Genomic DNA, 21,381 nt, shown 5'->3' on the forward strand with positions numbered 1-21,381 from the left:
CGCATGTCCCTCCTCCTCTCACCTGGCTCTAGCACAGCTCGCATGTCCCTCCTCCTCTCACCTGGCTCTAGCACAGCTCGCATGTCCCTCCTCCTCTCACCTGGCTCTAGCACGGCTCTGCCTTTGTCCCTCCTCCTCTCACCTGGCTCTAGCACAGCTCGCTTGTCCCTCCTCTTCTCACCTGGCTCTAGCACAGCTCGCATGTCCCTCCTCCTCTCACCTGGCTCTAGCACAGCTCGCATGTCCCTCCTCCTCTCACCTGGCTCTAGCACAGCTCGCATGTCCCTCCTCCTCTCACCTGGCTCTCGCATAGCTCGCATGTCCCTCCTCCTCTCACCTGGCTCTAGCACGGCTCGCATGTCCCTCCTCCTCTCACCTGGCTCTAGCACAGCTCGCATGTCCCTCCTCCTCTCACCTGGCTCTAGCACAGCTCTGCCTTTGTCCCTCCTCCTCTCACCTGGCTCTAGCACAGCTCTGCCTTTGTCCCTCCTCCTCTCACCTGGCTCTAGCACAGCTCTGCCTTTGTCCCTCCTCCTCTCACCTGGCTCTAGCACAGCTCTGCCTTTGTCCCTCCTCCTCTCACCTGGCTCTAGCACAGCTCGCATGTCCCTCCTCCTCTCACCTGGCTCTCGCATAGCTCGCATGTCCCTCCTCCTCTCACCTGGCTCTAGCACAGCTCGCATGTCCCTCCTCCTCTCACCTGGCTCTAGCACAGCTCGCATGTCCCTCCTCCTCTCACCTGGCTCTAGCATAGCTCGCATGTCCCTCCTCCTCTCACCTGGCTCTAGCACAGCTCTGCCTTTGTCCCTCCTCCTCTCACCTGGCTCTAGCATAGCTCGCATGTCCCTCCTCCTCTCACCTGGCTCTAGCACGGCTCTGCCTTTGTCCCTCCTCCTCTCACCTGGCTCTAGCACAGCTCGCATGTCCCTCCTCCTCTCACCTGGCTCTAGCACAGCTCGCATGTCCCTCCTCCTCTCACCTGGCTCTAGCACAGCTCGCATGTCCCTCCTCCTCTCACCTGGCTCTCGCATAGCTCGCATGTCCCTCCTCCTCTCACCTGGCTCTAGCACGGCTCGCATGTCCCTCCTCCTCTCACCTGGCTCTAGCACAGCTCGCATGTCCCTCCTCCTCTCACCTGGCTCTAGCACAGCTCTGCCTTTGTCCCTCCTCCTCTCACCTGGCTCTAGCACAGCTCTGCCTTTGTCCCTCCTCCTCTCACCTGGCTCTAGCACAGCTCTGCCTTTGTCCCTCCTCCTCTCACCTGGCTCTAGCACAGCTCTGCCTTTGTCCCTCCTCCTCTCACCTGGCTCTAGCACAGCTCGCATGTCCCTCCTCCTCTCACCTGGCTCTCGCATAGCTCGCATGTCCCTCCTCCTCTCACCTGGCTCTAGCACAGCTCGCATGTCCCTCCTCCTCTCACCTGGCTCTAGCACAGCTCGCATGTCCCTCCTCTCACCTGGCTCTAGCACAGCTCGCATGTCCCTCCTCTCACCTGGCTCTCGCATAGCTCGCATGTCCCTCCTCTCACCTGGCTCTAGCACAGCTCGCATGTCCCTCCTCCTCTCACCTGGCTCTAGCACAGCTCGCATGTCCCTCCTCTCACCTGGCTCCAGCACAGCTCGCATGTCCCTCCTCTCACCTGGCTCTAGCACAGCTCGCATGTCCCTCCTCCTCTCACCTGGCTCTAGCACAGCTCGCATGTCCCTCCTCTCACCTGGCTCTAGCACAGCTCGCATGTCCCTCCTCTCACCTGGCTCTAGCACAGCTCGCATGTCCCTCCTCCTCTCACCTGGCTCTAGCACAGCTCGCATGTCCCTCCTCTCACCTGGCTCTAGCACAGCTCGCATGTCCCTCCTCCTCTCACCTGGCTCTAGCACAGCTCGCATGTCCCTCCAGGCTGCATACTGCACGGGTCCCCGGAACCTGCCCAGGATGTGCCGCTCCAGCACCGTGCAGCTCAGCGCAGGGGGGTCCTTACTCTGCATCTCGCTGCACCTTGGGTGGGGGGGGGGGGGGGGGGGAGAGTCACCGAAGACGTGTTAGGAGGAACGCGTGCAAGGAGTACCATCTTTGGGGCCTACAAAATACACCGTACCTGTCGGTCACGAGCTTCAGCCCCTGCCAAGAGAAGAGGGGGAAGACAGGGGTTAGACAGGGAGGAGGGAGGAGCGGGAGGGAATACAACAGGCAAGCGCATGCAAAATTATATCAATAAAATCACTAAAAAGGCAAATAAATCGCATCATATTCATCAAAGAAAATGGATCCCGAGAAACAGTGGGATATTTCCCACGGACAGGGCCGGGGCAACAGTTTATTGCCCGGTTTTCAGACGGGAGAGTTTAGTAAACACCCCCTAACCGCAGGGTGGATAACTCCAGTCCTCAAGCGCCCCCCCCCCCCGAAGCAGGGATAACCCCGATACCAGACTTGTGTTGGGGGGGGGGGGGGGGGAAGTTGAGGACCCCCTGCCCTAACCTTCCCCTGTCTGCACTACAAGTTATTATTCCCACATCTAAATATTCAGAAGTATCGAAGATGCCCAAGCTGTAACCTACAACCTGCTGACAAAGCAGCAATCCCCCAGAAGCCCTTAGGAGTTTAACGCCATGTTTGCATCTTGCCCCCTGCTCTTATTTTAATGTAAAACCCCCAGAATGTTTCTTGTGCAGCTTCGGCGGTTACCAAGGTCACCTTATACTGCAGTGCGCTCCTCATCGCCACCTCCTGGACATTTCAGATTAAAAACACAATACTCGTCTCCTAAACAAAGCCTCAGAAGTCTCAATAAATAAACGGCTTGGGAAAGGCGCAAGGAGACCTCTTGAATCAGCGGCGCCCCACTTACTTACACTGTGCACCCCCTGCTAGAATAGATTGGTTTCGCGAACCCCTACTTAATAAATCCGTTTACCTTTCCAGACTATTGCCATCAAAACAGAGTGACTGATGCCCGTGTGTCCTGAGCTCGTGGGGGCCACGCACTTACAGCCCCAAACTGGCCCTCAACTACTTTGTGAGCTGCCAAAGTCACACCCCAGAATGTCTTGTTGCTGTGGATGCAAAGCATTGTGGGGAGCGACTTTGGAAGCCCCTGCTGTAAGTGACAGCCATACCACCCACGCTAAGGTGCAACTTGGGGCTTAAGTGCGGTGTCCCCACACGGACTAAGGACCCCGCTATACTGCTTGGGAGCCGCCAGTAGATTGGCAAACCCCTTAACAATGCAGGGTCAGGTCCAGCATAGCCGTGCTTCAGCACGCGATTCCGTCAAAGACAGCCACCGATTAAGCTGAAGCAGGGATATCCAGAAAACCTGACATGCTGGTGGCCCATGAGAACTGGAGTTGGCCACCCCTGTCTTAGAGAGACCCCAAGGACCCCCTGCCAAAGTACCAATCCCCCACGACAGTGATCAGCAGCTTCTGTATATACAGCCCTATCGGGGATCTATAAACGAGTAGATTCATCGCTAGAGGATCCCGTGCGGCAGCGCCAGCGGAAACCCACCGTGAGGAAAGCCTCCGTATCGCTCTGTGCCATCTTCGCGCGGGCGCTGGCCACGGCCTCCTCGATTCTCTGGCACTCGGCCCTCATGTCGTGCAGCTCCTGCTGCCCCTCCTGCAGCGGCCACGCCGCCTCTTCCTGCAGCTCGCGCTGCAGCTGCTCCTCTCTCCCCCGCAGGAACCGCTGCAGAGACGAGAACTGCGCCCGCAGGTGGCGCTCCAGGCCGCACACAGCCTCCTAACAGAAGGGAGCACTCAGCGTTTCCTAACCGGGGATCCCAGTTAGGGGTGTAACATTTTTATTTTTACCCAGCAGGGGGTCCCGGAGCGGGACCCCATTAATTACAGCTCTGGGGACCCCCTGCTTCCGGTGATACTTCCGTAGTAGGCGCCGGGAGCCACTCCGGCTGAGCTGGCCTTTTAAAGTTTAAAACTCCTGCGTCACGCGGGCCAATAGGAAGCCGAACCGGATGATGTCACAGCTTCCTATTGGCCGGCGGGACGGAGGAGCTTTAAACTTTGAAGCCCAGCCAGCCCAGCCAGAGTGGCTACCGGCACCCCGTACGGAGGTAGGTATCTCCAGAAGCAGGGGATCCCCACAGAGCTGAAATTAATGGGGTTCAGGTGCAAGACCCCCCCTGCTTCAATCCGGCGTTAAAAAATGAAAACATTTAAAAATTGGCAAAGAATTGCTCCTTTAAGGGGGGGATTCGATTGGAAATATGTTTGGCCTCAAAGGGCCCTTCAGCGGGCTTTACAGAAACAATGGCAACGTGCCCGCTTACAAGCCCGCGGCAGCCGAGAAACAGGCGCCCCCTTCCCATATATACCGAGGCGTATCGTTTAGAAATAAGCCTGTGTAACACAGCGTATAAAAGCTGCAATAAGGTGGAGCCCTTCAACCATTAAACAAACGCACAATATGCGCATGAGTCACACAAACGGCAGAACCCGCACGCAGGGGGGGACGCTCGTCTACAAGCGTTAGGGTGAAGGAATCAGTGCTGAAGAGCTTACGGTTCGAAGCCTCACCGTGTGCTTGGCGATGCTCCGCTCCCGCTCCGCACACAGCGCTCTCAGATGCTGCAGGCGGGACTGCAGCTGTACCACGGCGGAGGCCAACCCCTCCTGTGCAGGGGACAGCAGTGTTACTCCCACTGCCCTGTGTTATATACACCGTGACGGTCACGTGTGCAAACACCAACCTGACAGCCTGCGCACCGGGCTCATTAACACTACTTGTTTAATGTTGGCGTCGTAAAGACAACATAATAATACATATATAAAGCCTGGCATGGGTCTCCGAGTGGCCCTAGTACGGTCTGTCCGTGCCAACTTAATTACAATTGTGCAATACCTCCCTGAGAAACTCATTTCTAAAGATTAAATCTATATAATCTGGCCTCTATAGAAATAACTGGTTATGTATAAGCTGAAAACGTTGAATAGATAAATTACAATTTTGTATACTTTTGTTTCAAGTGTGAGCGCGCGCATACACGTGTGTATATGTCCGTGCATGCGCATACACGTGTGTATATGTTCGTGCATGCGCATACACGTGTGTATATGTTCGTGCATGCGCATACACGTGTATATATGTTCGTGCATGCGCATACATGTGTGCGTACACACGATTAAAAGATGCATCATTTTAGGAAGCAAACTGAAAAGGAAGAAGAAAAAAAACACAAGACAGAAAACACTTTAGCCCCCAATGTAGCCGCGGGGAATCGCGCTCCGACCTCCCCCTCCTCACCCTGTACTTCTCTGCATCGTCCTGGTAGCGGAGCCGCGCAGGCTTGGCTTTAGGGCTGGAGTAATCCCAGCACGGCCGGCCTCCTTCCCCACGGCAGCTCTCCTCTTCCAGTGGCTGTCCCGCGTCGTTGCCCCCCTGAGCCTCCTGCACGTGGCGGGCCAGACTCCCCAGGGCGCGGTTGGGGGTGCACCTCTGCCCGGGGAAGAGCCGGAAGCAGCGTGGGCAGCTGGGGGAGGGCTGATGGGTCCATGCGGTGGAGAGGCAGGAGCGGCAGAAGTTGTGGCCACAGTCCAGGAGCAGGGGATCGGAGAAGGCGTCTCGGCACAGGGGGCAGGTGAGCTCCTCTGGTAAGTCACCATTCAGCGCAGGAGAGGACAGCGCCAACAGCTTGGGTTTCTGGAGTGAGGAGACACAGGGGGCAGATTCACCAAGCCCGTGATGTGAGGTATCCCACCCTTAACCTGCGCTGACATTCAAGTCAATGTGATCCAAATAAATAGAATAAAGTGCGCAACCCGAAACACAACTTAACCGTGTTAAAACTATGTCTAACAGTGCACCATATAATTTACTCCTTACAAAATATTAATGTATATGACAAAAAATCGTGCTACATAAAGGCACTACCCTACTGTGGAAGTGATAAAAGACGTGTAAACCATACAAAACCGTTGGTGTCGGCGTGGGCAGCTATAGTTATAGAGCGGCTCAGCCCTCCCACGCACTAAGAGATAAAAGACAAAAAAAAGCGCAAAACGCAAATGGTGAAGTATATCAAAATGAGTGATTTAGTGAAAAAGAGGTAAGTATTCTGCGTACATCATAAATGAACATTAATCGCATTCACGTGTAATATTACACGAAGTTACCGCACAGTTGTCATCAGAATTGGTGGTCTCAGATGTAGCCCCAATCGATCGTCTCCTGCTGCTATTCAGACGTCATCTGCATCTCACACGACGGCGTCCTGCAGTCAGCATCTAGGGTACTCCAGGGGTCAGGATCGACACACCACGTGTAACGTCCGTTCTGTACTGTGTGCACGTCACAGAAGAAAGTCTCTGTGGCAAGGCAGAGGTCTCTGTAGCTGGTAACACGCGCCCGTGGAGATGTGCACTCACTGTAGGAAGGCGACCGGCACACAGCGGTAGTGTTCCGCCTTGATGATCGCGCACGCCAGTGACGTCACTCGTGGGGCGTGAAGCAAAGCGGAGCGCACCCGGGCAAATAAAAGCACCGTGACCGGGCAGGTAAAAGCACCGTGAATACAACGCTCAAATGAGCATGAGCAATCAATACTAGTACTACAATTAAAAGGTACCAAGTAAATAACAACAATTAATCCAACGCGTTTCGAAGCTGTAGACGCTTCTTCAGGGATGTACGCAGAATACTTACCTCTTTTTCACTAGATCACTAATTTTGATATACTTCACCATTTGCGTTTTGCGCTTTTTTTGTCTTTTAAGTCAATGTGATACCTTGCATCGCGGCTTCGTTCATTTGCCCCCGCATAATGTCATTTCGTTCAAGAACCACTTAGCCCCCTCGTCTGTCCGTTGTCCTATATGGTGTGAAACCTTGGACCCACGAGAACTCTTCCATTCATATTTAGGGTGGCCTTATGTCTACCCAAGCAGTTAATCATCCCCCCAAGGCTGTAGGCCAGAAGTGGACTCCAGTCCTCAAGGGCAGGACCATCAAATCCGATATAAATGTGTGCCTCGGCCCCCCCCAGTGACGGTTCGGGTATAGTATGTGTCACCTCCCTGGGGATAAATGTGCGCCTCGGCCCCCCCCAGTGACGGTTCGGGTATAGTATGTGTCACCTCCCTGGGGATAAATGTGCGCCTCGGCCCTCCCCAGTGACGGTTCGGGTATAGTATGTGTCACCTCCCTGGGGATAAATGTGCGCCTCGGCCCCCCCCCAGTGACGGTTCGGGTATAGTATGTGTCACCTCCCTGGGGATAAATGTGCGCCTCGGCCCCCCCCAGTGACGGTTCGGGTATAGTATGTGTCACCTCCCTGGGGATAAATGTGCGCCTCGGCCCCCCCCAGTGACGGTTCGGGTATAGTATGTGTCACCTCCCTGGGGATAAATGTGCGCCTCGGCCCTCCCCAGTGACGGTTCGGGTATAGTATGTGTCACCTCCCTGGGGATAAATGTGCGCCTCGGCCCTCCCCAGTGACGGTTCGGGTATAGTATGTGTCACCTCCCTGGGGATAAATGTGCGCCTCGCCCCCCCCCAGTGACGGTTCGGGTATAGTATGTGTCACCTCCCTGGGGATAAATGTGCGCCTCGCCCCCCCCCAGTGACGGTTCGGGTATAGTATGTGTCACCTCCCTGGGGATAAATGTGCGCCTCGGCCCCCCCCAGTGACGGTTCGGGTATAGTATGTGTCACCTCCCTGGGGATAAATGTGCGCCTCGGCCCCCCCCCAGTGACGGTTCGGGTATAGTATGTGTCACCTCCCTGGGGATAAATGTGCGCCTCGGCCCTCCCCAGTGACGGTTCGGATATAGTATGTGTCACCTCCCTGGGGATAAATGTGCGCCTCGGCCCTCCCCAGTGACGGTTCGGATATAGTATGTGTCACCTCCCTGGGGATAAATGTGCGCCTCGGCCCCCCCCCAGTGACGGTTCGGGTATAGTATGTGTCACCTCCCTGGGGATAAATGTGCGCCTCGCCCCCCCCCAGTGACGGTTCGGGTATAGTATGTGTCACCTCCCTGGGGATAAATGTGCGCCTCGGCCCCCCCCAGTGACGGTTCGGGTATAGTATGTGTCACCTCCCTGGGGATAAATGTGCGCCTCGGCCCCCCCCCAGTGACGGTTCGGGTATAGTATGTGTCACCTCCCTGGGGATAAATGTGCGCCTCGGCCCTCCCCAGTGACGGTTCGGATATAGTATGTGTCACCTCCCTGGGGATAAATGTGCGCCTCGGCCCCCCCCCAGTGACGGTTCGGGTATAGTATGTGTCACCTCCCTGGGGATAAATGTGCGCCTCGGCCCTCCCCAGTGACGGTTCGGGTATAGTATGTGTCACCTCCCTGGGGATAAATGTGCGCCTCGGCCCTCCCCAGTGACGGTTCGGGTATAGTATGTGTCACCTCCCTGGGGATAAATGTGCGCCTCGGCCCCCCCCCAGTGACGGTTCGGGTATAGTATGTGTCACCTCCCTGGGGATAAATGTGCGCCTCGGCCCCCCCCCAGTGACGGTTCGGGTATAGTATGTGTCACCTCCCTGGGGATAAATGTGCGCCTCGGCCCCCCCCCAGTGACGGTTCGGGTATAGTATGTGTCACCTCCCTGGGGATAAATGTGCGCCTCGGCCCTCCCCAGTGACGGTTCGGATATAGTATGTGTCACCTCCCTGGGGATAAATGTGCACCTCGGCCCCCCCCAGTGACGGTTCGGGTATAGTATGTGTCACCTCCCTGGGGATAAATGTGCGCCTCGGCCCTCCCCAGTGATGGTTCGGATATAGTATGTGTCACCTCCCTGGGGATAAATGTGCACCTCGGCCCCCCCCAGTGACGGTTCGGGTATAGTATGTGTCACCTCCCTGGGGATAAATGTGCGCCTCGGCCCTCCCCAGTGACGGTTCGGATATAGTATGTGTCACCTCCCTGGGGATAAATGTGCGCCTCGGCCCTCCCCAGTGACGGTTCGGGTATAGTATGTGTCACCTCCCTGGGGATAAATGTGCGCCTCGGCCCTCCCCAGTGACGGTTCGGGTATAGTATGTGTCACCTCCCTGGGGATAAATGTGCGCCTCGGCCCCCCCCCAGTGACGGTTCGGGTATAGCATGTGTCACCTCCCTGGGGATAAATGTGCACCTCGGCCCTCCCCAGTGACGGTTCGGGTATAGTATGTGTCACCTCCCTGGGGATAAATGTGCGCCTCGGCCCCCCCCAGTGACGGTTCGGGTATAGTATGTGTCACCTCCCTGGGGATAAATGTGCGCCTCGGCCCTCCCCAGTGACGGTTCGGGTATAGTATGTGTCACCTCCCTGGGGATAAATGTGCGCCTCGGCCCTCCCCAGTGACGGTTCGGGTATAGTATGTGTCACCTCCCTGGGGATAAATGTGCGCCTCGGCCCCCCCCAGTGACGGTTCGGGTATAGTATGTGTCACCTCCCTGGGGATAAATGTGCGCCTCGGCCCTCCCCAGTGACGGTTCGGATATAGTATGTGTCACCTCCCTGGGGATAAATGTGCGCCTCGGCCCTCCCCAGTGACGGTTCGGGTATAGTATGTGTCACCTCCCTGGGGATAAATGTGCGCCTCGGCCCCCCCCAGTGACGGTTCGGGTATAGTATGTGTCACCTCCCTGGGGATAAATGTGCGCCTCGGCCCTCCCCAGTGACGGCTCGGGTATAGTATGTGTCACCTCCCTGGGGATAAATGTGCGCCTCGGCCCCCCCCAGTGACGGTTCGGATATAGTATGTGTCACCTCCCTGGGGATAAATGTGCGCCTCGGCCCCCCCCCAGTGACGGTTCGGGTATAGTATGTGTCACCTCCCTGGGGATAAATGCGCCTCGGCCCTCCCCAGTGACGGTTCGGGTATAGTATGTGTCACCTCCCTGGGGATAAATGTGCGCCTCGGCCCTCCCCAGTGACGGTTCGGGTATAGTATGTGTCACCTCCCTGGGTATAAATGTGCGCCTCGGCCCCCCCCAGTGACGGTTCGGATATAGTATGTGTCACCTCCCTGGGGATAAATGTGTGCCTCGGCCCTCCCCAGTGACGGTTCGGGTATAGTATGTGTCACCTCCCTGGGGATAAATGTGTGCCTCGGCCCTCCCCAGTGACGGTTCGGGTATAGTATGTGTCACCTCCCTGGGGATAAATGTGCGCCTCGGCCCTCCCCAGTGACGGTTCGGGTATAGTATGTGTCACCTCCCTGGGGATAAATGTGCGCCTCGGCCCTCCCCAGTGACGGTTCGGGTATAGTATGTGTCACCTCCCTTGGGATAAATGTGCGCCTCGGCCCTCCCCAGTGACGGTTCGGGTATAGTATGTGTCACCTCCCTGGGGATAAATGTGCGCCTCGGCCCCCCCCAGTGACGGTTCGGGTATAGTATGTGTCACCTCCCTGGGGATAAATGTGCGCCTCGGCCCCCCCCAGTGACGGTTCGGGTATAGTATGTGTCACCTCCCTGGGGATAAATGTGCGCCTCGGCCCTCCCCAGTGACGGTTCGGGTATAGTATGTGTCACCTCCCTGGGGATAAATGTGCGCCTCGGCCCCCCCCAGTGACGGTTCGGGTATAGTATGTGTCACCTCCCTGGGGATAAATGTGCGCCTCGGCCCTCCCCAGTGACGGTTCGGGTATAGTATGTGTCACCTCCCTGGGGATAAATGTGCGCCTCGGCCCTCCCCAGTGACGGTTCGGGTATAGTATGCGTCACCTCCCTGGGGATAAATGTGCGCCTCGGCCCTCCCCAGTGACGGTTCGGGTATAGTATGCGTCACCTCCCTGGGGATAAATGTGCACCTCGGCCCTCCCCAGTGACGGTTCGGGTATAGTATGTGTCACCTCCCTGGGGATAAATGTGCGCCTCGGCCCTCCCCAGTGACGGTTCGGATATAGTATGTGTCACCTCCCTGGGGATAAATGTGCGCCTCGGCCCTCCCCAGTGACGGTTCGGATATAGTATGTGTCACCTCCCTGGGGATAAATGTGCGCCTCGGCCCCCCCCAGTGACGGTTCGGGTATAGTATGTGTCACCTCCCTGGGGATAAATGTGCGCCTCGGCCCTCCCCAGTGACGGTTCGGGTATAGTATGTGTCACCTCCCTGGGGATAAATGTGCGCCTCGGCCCCCCCCAGTGACGGTTCGGGTATAGTATGTGTCACCTCCCTGGGGATAAATGTGCGCCTCGGCCCTCCCCAGTGACGGTTCGGGTATAGTATGTGTCACCTCCCTGGGGATAAATGTGCGCCTCGGCCCCCCCCAGTGACGGTTCGGGTATAGTATGTGTCACCTCCCTGGGGATAAATGTGTGCCTCGGCCACCCCCAGTGACGGTTCGGGTATAGTATGTGTCACCTCCCTGGGGATAAATGTGCGCCTCGGCCCTCCCCAGTGACGGTTCGGGTATAGTATGTGTCACCTCCCTGGGGATAAATGTGCGCCTCGGCCCCCCCCAGTGACGGTTCGGGTATAGTATGTGTCACCTCCCTGGGGATAAATGTGCGCCTCGGCCCTCCCCAGTGACGGTTCGGGTATAGTATGTGTCACCTCCCTGGGGATAAATGTGCGCCTCGGCCCCCCCCAGTGACGGTTCGGGTATAGTATGTGTCACCTCCCTGGGGATAAATGTGCGCCTCGGCCCTCCCCAGTGACGGTTCGGGTATAGTATGTGTCACCTCCCTGGGGATAAATGTGCGCCTCGGCCCCCCCCAGTGACGGTTCGGGTATAGTATGTGTCACCTCCCTGGGGATAAATGTGCGCCTCGGCCCCCCCCAGTGACGGTTCGGGTATAGTATGTGTCACCTCCCTGGGGATAAATGTGCGCCTCGGCCCTCCCCAGTGACGGTTCGGGTATAGTATGTGTCACCTCCCTGGGGATAAATGTGCGCCTCGGCCCTCCCCAGTGACGGTTCGGGTATAGTATGTGTCACCTCCCTGGGGATAAATGTGCGCCTCGGCCCTCCCCAGTGACGGTTCGGGTATAGTATGTGTCACCTCCCTGGGGATAAATGTGCGCCTCGGCCCCCCCCAGTGACGGTTCGGGTATAGTATGTGTCACCTCCCTGGGGATAAATGTGCGCCTCGGCCCTCCCCAGTGACGGTTCGGGTATAGTATGTGTCACCTCCCTGGGGATAAATGTGCGCCTCGGCCCTCCCCAGTGACGGTTCGGGTATAGTATGTGTCACCTCCCTGGGGATAAATGTGCGCCTCGGCCCTCCCCAGTGACGGTTCGGGTATAGTATGTGTCACCTCCCTGGGGATAAATGTGCGCCTCGGCCCCCCCCAGTGACGGTTCGGGTATAGTATGTGTCACCTCCCTGGGGATAAATGTGCGCCTCGGCCCTCCCCAGTGACGGTTCGGGTATAGTATGTGTCACCTCCCTGGGGATAAATGTGCGCCTCGGCCCCCCCCAGTGACGGTTCGGGTATAGTATGTGTCACCTCCCTGGGGATAAATGTGCGCCTCGGCCCCCCCCAGTGACGGTTCGGGTATAGTATGTGTCACCTCCCTGGGGATAAATGTGCGCCTCGGCCCCCCCCAGTGACGGTTCGGGTATAGTATGTGTCACCTCCCTGGGGATAAATGTGCGCCTCGGCCCTCCCCAGTGACGGTTCGGGTATAGTATGTGTCACCTCCCTGGGGATAAATGTGCGCCTCGGCCCCCCCCAGTGACGGTTCGGGTATAGTATGTGTCACCTCCCTGGGGATAAATGTGCGCCTCGGCCCTCCCCAGTGACGGTTCGGATATAGTATGTGTCACCTCCCTGGGGATAAATGTGCGCCTCGGCCCCCCCCAGTGACGGTTCGGGTATAGTATGTGTCACCTCCCTGGGGATAAATGTGCGCCTCGGCCCTCCCCAGTGACGGTTCGGATATAGTATGTGTCACCTCCCTGGGGATAAATGTGCACCTCGGCCCCCCCCAGTGACGGTTCGGGTATAGTATGTGTCACCTCCCTGGGGATAAATGTGCGCCTCGGCCCTCCCCAGTGACGGTTCGGGTATAGTATGTGTCACCTCCCTGGGGATAAATGTGCGCCTCGGCCCCCCCCAGTGACGGTTCGGATATAGTATGTGTCACCTCCCTGGGGATAAATGTGCGCCTCGGCCCCCCCCAGTGACGGTTCGGGTATAGTATGTGTCACCTCCCTGGGGATAAATGTGCGCCTCGCCCCCCCCCAGTGACGGTTCGGATATAGTATGTGTCACCTCCCTGGGGATAAATGTGCGCCTCGGCCCCCCCCAGTGACGGTTCGGGTATAGTATGTGTCACCTCCCTGGGGATAAATGTGCGCCTCGGCCCCCCCCAGTGACGGTTCGGGTATAGTATGTGTCACCTCCCTGGGGATAAATGTGCGCCTCGGCCCCCCCCAGTGACGGTTCGGGTATAGTATGTGTCACCTCCCTGGGGATAAATGTGCGCCTCGGCCCCCCCCAGTGACGGTTCGGGTATAGTATGTGTCACCTCCCTGGGGATAAATGTGCGCCTCGGCCCTCCCCAGTGACGGTTCGGATATAGTATGTGTCACCTCCCTGGGGATAAATGTGCGCCTCGGCCCTCCCCAGTGACGGTTCGGATATAGTATGTGTCACCTCCCTGGGGATAAATGTGCGCCTCGGCCCCCCCCCAGTGACGGTTCGGATATAGTATGTGTCACCTCCCTGGGGATAAATGTGCGCCTCGGCCCCCCCCAGTGACGGTTCGGGTATAGTATGTGTCACCTCCCTGGGGATAAATGTGCACCTCGGCCCTCCCCAGTGACGGTTCGGGTATAGTATGTGTCACCTCCCTGGGGATAAATGTGCGCCTCGGCCCTCCCCAGTGACGGTTCGGATATAGTATGTGTCACCTCCCTGGGGATAAATGTGCGCCTCGGCCCCCCCCATTGACGGTTCGGGTATAGTATGTGTCACCTCCCTGGGGATAAATGTGCGCCTCGGCCCTCCCCAGTGACGGTTCGGGTATAGTATGTGTCACCTCCCTGGGGATAAATGTGCGCCTCGGCCCCCCCCAGTGACGGTTCGGATATAGTATGTGTCACCTCCCTGGGGATAAATGTGCGCCTCGCCCCCCCCCAGTGACGGTTCGGGTATAGTATGTGTCACCTCCCTGGGGATAAATGTGCGCCTCGGCCCTCCCCAGTGACGGTTCGGGTATAGTATGTGTCACCTCCCTGGGGATAAATGTGCGCCTCGGCCCCCCCCAGTGACGGTTCGGGTATAGTATGTGTCACCTCCCTGGGGATAAATGTGCGCCTCGGCCCCCCCCAGTGACGGTTCGGGTATAGTATGTGTCACCTCCCTGGGGATAAATGTGCGCCTCGGCCCTCCCCAGTGACGGTTCGGGTATAGTATGTGTCACCTCCCTGGGGATAAATGTGCGCCTCGGCCCCCCCCCAGTGACGGTTCGGGTATAGTATGTGTCACCTCCCTGGGGATAAATGTGCGCCTCGGCCCCCCCCAGTGACGGTTCGGGTATAGTATGTGTCACCTCCCTGGGGATAAATGTGCGCCTCGGCCCCCCCCAGTGACGGTTCGGGTATAGTATGTGTCACCTCCCTGGGGATAAATGTGCGCCTCGGCCCCCCCCAGTGACGGTTCGGATATAGTATGTGTCACCCCCCTGGGGATAAATGTGCGCCTCGCCCCCCCCCAGTGACGGTTCGGGTATAGTATGTGTCACCTCCCTGGGGATAAATGTGCGCCTCGGCCCCCCCCAGTGACGGTTCGGGTATAGTATGTGTCACCTCCCTGGGGATAAATGTGCGCCTCGGCCCCCCCCCAGTGACGGTTCGGATATAGTATGTGTCACCCCCCTGGGGATAAATGTGCGCCTCGGCCCTCCCCAGTGACGGTTCGGGTATAGTATGTGTCACCTCCCTGGGGATAAATGTGCGCCTCGGCCCTCCCCAGTGACGGTTCGGGTATAGTATGTGTCACCTCCCTGGGGATAAATGTGCGCCTCGGCCCTCCCCAGTGACGGTTCGGGTATAGTATGTGTCACCTCCCTGGGGATAAATGTGCGCCTCGGCCCTCCCCAGTGACGGTTCGGGTATAGTATGTGTCACCTCCCTGGGGATAAATGTGCGCCTCGGCCCCCCCCCCAGTGACGGTTCGGATATAGTATGTGTCACCTCCCTGGGGATAAATGTGCGCCTCGGCCCCCCCCAGTGACGGTTCGGGTATAGTATGTGTCACCTCCCTGGGGATAAATGTGCGCCTCGGCCCTCCCCAGTGACGGTTCGGGTATAGTATGTGTCACCTCCCTGGGGATAAATGTGCGCCTCGGCCCCCCCCAGTGACGGTTCGGGTATAGTATGTGTCACCTCCCTGGGGATAAATGTGCGCCTCGGCCCCCCCCCAGTGACGGTTCGGGTATAGTATGTGTCACCTCCCTGGGGATAAATGTGCGCCTCGGCCCCCCCCAGTGACGGTTCGGGTATAGTATGTGTCATCTCCCTGGGGATAAATGTGCGCCTCGGCCCCCCCCCAGTGACGGTTCGGGTATAGTATGTGTCACCTCCCTGGGGATAAATGTGTGCCTCGGCCCCCCCCAGTGACGGTTCGGGTATAGTATGTGTCACCTCCCTGGGGATAAATGTGTGCCTCGGCCCCCCCCAGTGACGGTTCGGGTATAGTATGTGTCACCTCCCTGGGGATAAATGTGCGCCTCGGCCCTCCCCAGTGACGGTTCGGGTATAGTATGTGTCACCTCCCTGGGGATAAATGTGCGCCTCGGCCCCCCCCAGTGACGGTTCGGGTATAGTATGTGTCACCTCCCTGGGGATAAATGTGCGCCTCGGCCCTCCCCAGTGACGGTTCGGGTATAGTATGTGTCACCTCCCTGTGGATAAATGTGCGCCTCGGCCCCCCCCAGTGACGGTTCGGGTATAGTATGTGTCACCTCCCTGGGGATAAATGTGCGCCTCGGCCCTCCCCAGTGACGGTTCGGGTATAGTATGTGTCACCTCCCTGGGGATAAATGTGCGCCTCGGCCCCCCCCAGTGACGGTTCGGGTATAGTATGTGTCACCTCCCTGGGGATAAATGTGCGCCTCGGCCCTCCCCAGTGACGGTTCGGATATAGTATGTGTCACCTCTCTGGGGAGTTTAATTTATCTCGCTCTTATTAGAGCCGGGGCGCCCAACTCCAGTCCTCAAGGGACGGGTATTAGGGATATCCCTGCTTCAGCACAGGTGGCTCAGTTTATGACTGAACCACCTGTGCTGAAGCAGGGATATCCTGAAAACTTGACCTGTTGGTGGCTCTTGAGGACTGGAGTTGGCCGCCCCTATGTTAGGATATTCCACAAACCCCACTACCCCTTCTGTGAAGTCCTCAGACCTCCCTCCAGTGCCCGAGAAACGCCTCTTGATTGAGGTCTTCTCCAATACAAGCTTCCCCTCTCGCACGTTGAAACGTTACACTATATTAAGGATTTCCTATCGCCCCCCCCCCGCCCCCTCCAAGCTGTACAAAGGGGGAAACTTTAGTGAAGTCTCCATAAGTCCACCTGTGGCAGAAACGAATAATTTACTCTGCACCGTGCACCATGCACCATGCAGCAGCTCACAGGCTTGTATCCCAAGCAAGACATTCCCAGCAGGGTTACTGAAACCCCAGACACTCCTCCTAAACGGCTCGCTGTGTTGGTCTCCTCTTTGGACAGACTCACTGCTCAGGTGTGGATTAAGAACTTGGCAAGTTACCTTCTTATCGTGACCCAGTGCCTCCTCCCTCTGCATGAGCAGCACCCCGGGGTGCCCCATAACTTCGCTTCGTCGTTGCAGGCTCATCTCAGACTCCACGTCCGTGGGCAGCAGGTAGTTTTTGTCCACCCATTCCTCCCGAGGAGGGTCAGCTGCAGAAACACAAACACGGTCCATTGAGTTAAAGGCCCATTCTGGTGAGCGCCTTAACACAGAATCGTGTGATGCAAATGGGGCACTTCTGGGCAGAGCAGGAGGGGGAACATCACATGACCGTTGCAGCCTGTTGAACCTGAAACACCCCTGGACTTGACCCTCAGAGGATTCTGGGTAAGAAGAGAGACTGCTTGTTCACAAGAGATCCAGCAAGTAATGCGTCAATGTCTCAGAGACGAGGCATGAAAAGCCGACCTTGGAATTCCTGACACAGGACAGGGAGACGTAAACCATGCATCCCACATAGCTAGGCCCAGCAACAGGAACTTACACCATGCATCCCACACAGCTAGGCCCAGCAACAGGAACTTACACCATGCATCCCACACAGCTAGGCCCAGCAACAGGTAACAGGAACTTACACCATGCATCCCACACAGCTAGGCCCAGCAACAGGAACTTACACCATGCATCCCACACAGCTAGGCCCAGCAACAGGAACTTACACCATGCATCCCACACAGCTAGGCCCAGCAACAGGAACTTACACCATGCATCCCACACAGCTAGGCCCAGCAACAGGAACTTACACCATGCATCCCACATAGCTAGGCCCAGCAACAGGTAACAGGAACTTACACCATGCATCCCACACAGCTAGGCCCAGCAACAGGAACTTACACCATGCATCCCACACAGCTAGGCCCAGCAACAGGAACTTACACCATGCATCCCACACAGCTAGGCCCAGCAACAGGAACTTACACCGTGCATCCCACACAGCTAGGCCCAGCAACAGGAACTTACACCATGCATCCCGCACAGCTAGGCCCAGCAACAGGTAACAGGAACTTACACCATGCATCCCACACAGCTAGGCCCAGCAACAGGAACTTACACCATGCATCCCGCACAGCTAGGCCCAGCAACAGGAACTTACACCATGCATCCCACACAGCTAGGCCCAGCAACAGGTAACAGGAACTTACACCATGCATCCCACACAGCTAGGCCCAGCAACAGGAACTTACAGCATGCATCCCACACAGCTAGGCCCAGCAACAGGAACTTACAGCATGCATCCCACACAGCTAGGCCCAGCAACAGGAAATTACACCATGCATCCCACACAACTAGGCCCAGCAACAGGAACTTACACCATGCATCCCACACAGCTAGGCCCAGCAACAGGAACTTACACCATGCATCCCACACAGCTAGGCCCAGCAACAGGTAACAGGAACTTACACCATGCATCCCACACAGCTAGGCCCAGCAACAGGTAACAGGAACTTACACCGTGCATCCCACACAGCTAGGCCCAGCAACAGGAACTTACAGCGTGCATCCCACACAGCTAGGCCCAGCAACAGGAACTTACAGCGTGCATCCCACACAGCTAGGCCCAGCAACAGGAACTTACACCATGCATCCCACACAGCTAGGCCCAGCAACAGGAACTTACAGCATGCATCCCACACAGCTAGGCCCAGCAACAGGAACTTACAGCATGCATCCCACACAGCTAGGCCCAGCAACAGGAACTTACAGCATGCATCCCACACAGCTAGGCCCAGCAACAGGAACTTACAGCGTGCATCCCACACAGCTAGGCCCAGCAACAGGAACTTACAGCATGCATCCCACACAGCTAGGTCCAGCAACAGGAACTTACACCATGCACCCCACACAGCTAGGCCCAGCAACAGGTAACAGGAACTTACACCATGCATCCCACACAGCTAGGCCCAGCAACAGGAACTTACACCATGCATCCAACACAGCTAGGCCCAGCAACAGGTAACAGGAACTTACAGCATGCATCCCACACAGCTAGGCCCAGCAACAGGTAACAGGAACTTACACCATGCATCCCACACAGCTTGGCCCAGCAACAGGTAACAGGAACTTACAGCATGCATCCCACACAGCTAGGCCCAGCAAAAGGTAACAGGAACTTACAGCATGCATCCCACACAGCTAGGCCCAGCAACAGGTAACAGGAACTTACAGCATGCATCCCATACAGCTAGGCCCAGCAACAGGAACTTACACCATGCATCCCACACAGCTAGGCCCAGCAACAGGAACTTACACCATGCATCCCACACAGCTAGGCCCAGCAACAGGTAACAGGAACTTACAGCATGCATCCCACACAGCTAGGCCCAGCAACAGGAACTTACACCATGCATCCCACACAGCTAGGCCCAGCAACAGGAACTTACACCATGCATCCCACACAGCTAGGCCCAGCAACAGGAACTTACACCATGCATCCCACACAGCTAGGCCCAGCAACAGGTAACAGGAACTTACAGCATGCATCCCACACAGCTAGGCCCAGCAACAGGAACTTACACCATGCATCCCACACAGCTAGGCCCAGCAACAGGTAACAGGAACTTACAGCATGCATCCCACACAGCTAGGCCCAGCAACAGGTAACAGGAACTTACACCATGCATCCCACACAGCTAGGCCCAGCAACAGGAACTTACAGCATGCATCCCACACAGCTAGGCCCAGCAACAGGTAACAGGAACTTACAGCATGCATCCCACACAGCTAGGCCCAGCAACAGGAACTTACAGCATGCATCCCACACAGCTAGGCCCAGCAACAGGTAACAGGAACTTACAGCATGCATCCCACACAGCTAGGCCCAGCAACAGGAACTTACAGCATGCATCCCACACAGCTAGGCCCAGCAACAGGTAACAGGAACTTACAGCATGCATCCCACACAGCTAGGCCCAGCAACAGGTAACAGGAACTTACACCATGCATCCCACACAGCTAGGCCCAGCAACAGGAACTTACAGCATGCATCCCACACAGCTAGGCCCAGCAACAGGTAACAGGAACTTACACCATGCATCCCACACAGCTAGGCCCAGCAACAGGTAACAGGTACTTACACCATGCATCCCACACAGCTAGGCCCAGCAACAGGAACTTACAGCATGCATCCCACACAGCTAGGCCCAGCAACAGGTAACAGGAACTTACACCATGCATCCCACACAGCTAGGCCCAGCAACAGGTAACAGGAACTTACAGCATGCATCCCACACAGCTAGGCCCAGCAACAGGTAACAGGAACTTACACCGTGCATCCCACACAGCTAGGCCCAGCAACAGGAACTTACACCATGCATCCCACACAGCTAGGCCCAGCAACAGGAACTTACACCATGCATCCCACACAGCTAGGCCCAGCAACAGGAACTTACACCATGCATCCCACACAGCTAGGCCCAGCAACAGGAACTTACAGCATGCATCCCACACAGCTAGGCCCAGCAACAGGAACTTACAGCATGCATCCCACACAGCTAGGCCCAGAAACAGGAACTTACAGCATGCATCCCACACAGCTAGGCCCAGCAACAGGAACTTACAGCATGCATCCCACACAGCTAGGCCCAGCAACAGGAACTTACAGCATGCATCCCACACAGCTAGGCCCAGCAACAGGAACTTACAGCATGCATCCCACACAGCTAGGCCCAGCAACAGGAACTTACACCATGCATCCCACACAGCTAGGCCCAGCAACAGGAACTTACACCATGCATCCCACACAGCTAGGCCCAGCAACAGGAACTTACACCATGCATCCCACACAGCTAGGCCCAGCAACAGGAACTTACACCATGCATCCCACACAGCTAGGCCCAGCAACAGGTAACAGGAACTTACAGCATGCATCCCACACAGCTAGGCCCAGCAACAGGAACTTACACCATGCATCCCACACAGCTAGGCCCAGCAACAGGTAACCGGAAACAAAGGAGAGAGAGTTATGAAGGAGGGAGGTAATGGGGCATGCGCAGAGAATGCCAGTAGTAAGAATGATTAGTGTGACAACTTCTCTAAGATATAAGTATAAGCCCTGAAGAAGATTCCTTTGTCATGATCAGAGCTGGCTATTTTACTCGTAGGGATGCTGCGCTCACAATAAACGATTTCTACTCTTTGAACACACCTGTGCCAGCCTCACCTTTTTACACAGCCCTAGACGGGTCTGAAGTGACTACAGGAAGGGGGGGTGGGGGGAAAGAGGGCAAAGTTAGGAGATCTTAGGGCTCCAAAACACAGCAGCAAGTCTGAGGCTTCCTTGTGACAAGTCGCCGGTATCAGCGGATTAATGACCCAAAGTAGGAGGCTGCGCATGAGATGCAGGTCCAGTCAGGGAGGTCCCGGCAAGCTTATGGTATGTCCCTTGAAAGTTGAAGATGTGGAGGAGCAGTTAGAAACAGGACTGGCGCAGACGTACACAGTGACGTGGACGCGAGGAGTTGTAAATTAAATTGTGTCAAGTGGCAAGTTGTCCTCCTGCCTCTCCCTGCAAATTACTGTGAAGGTTCCCGGCTTGTTCTCTGGTGAATTGAAATAGACCCCTGGAACTGTTGACCCTACGTGTCTTATAATGCGTTACAGGACACGCGAAGCCTACGGGAGGGCCAGATTCAGGCCCCACTGCCTCGCAATTGTGACTGCCTGTAGAAATGGAATCAACGCTCTCCAATTAGGCTCG

General features: G+C 56.6%; 1 protein-coding gene across 1 annotated transcript in view; it reads right to left on the minus strand.

The window, feature by feature from the left end:
* The window catches only part of LOC142462890 (uncharacterized), a 63,536-nt gene that overhangs the window by 36,697 nt on the left and 5,458 nt on the right, over nucleotides 1-21,381 (minus strand). The window contains exons 3-8 of the mRNA XM_075565104.1: nucleotides 16,683-16,834; nucleotides 5,266-5,661; nucleotides 4,539-4,634; nucleotides 3,511-3,744; nucleotides 2,096-2,118; nucleotides 1,865-1,995 (exon numbers count right to left, since the gene is read on the minus strand). Coding sequence (XP_075421219.1) covers nucleotides 1,865-1,995; nucleotides 2,096-2,118; nucleotides 3,511-3,744; nucleotides 4,539-4,634; nucleotides 5,266-5,661; nucleotides 16,683-16,834 — 1,032 coding nt within the window. The remainder of the gene's footprint in view (nucleotides 1-1,864; nucleotides 1,996-2,095; nucleotides 2,119-3,510; nucleotides 3,745-4,538; nucleotides 4,635-5,265; nucleotides 5,662-16,682; nucleotides 16,835-21,381) is intronic.

Source organism: Ascaphus truei, chromosome 11 (genome assembly GCF_040206685.1).
Source record: "Ascaphus truei isolate aAscTru1 chromosome 11, aAscTru1.hap1, whole genome shotgun sequence".
In the NCBI taxonomy this organism is placed as follows: Eukaryota; Metazoa; Chordata; class Amphibia; order Anura; family Ascaphidae; genus Ascaphus; species Ascaphus truei.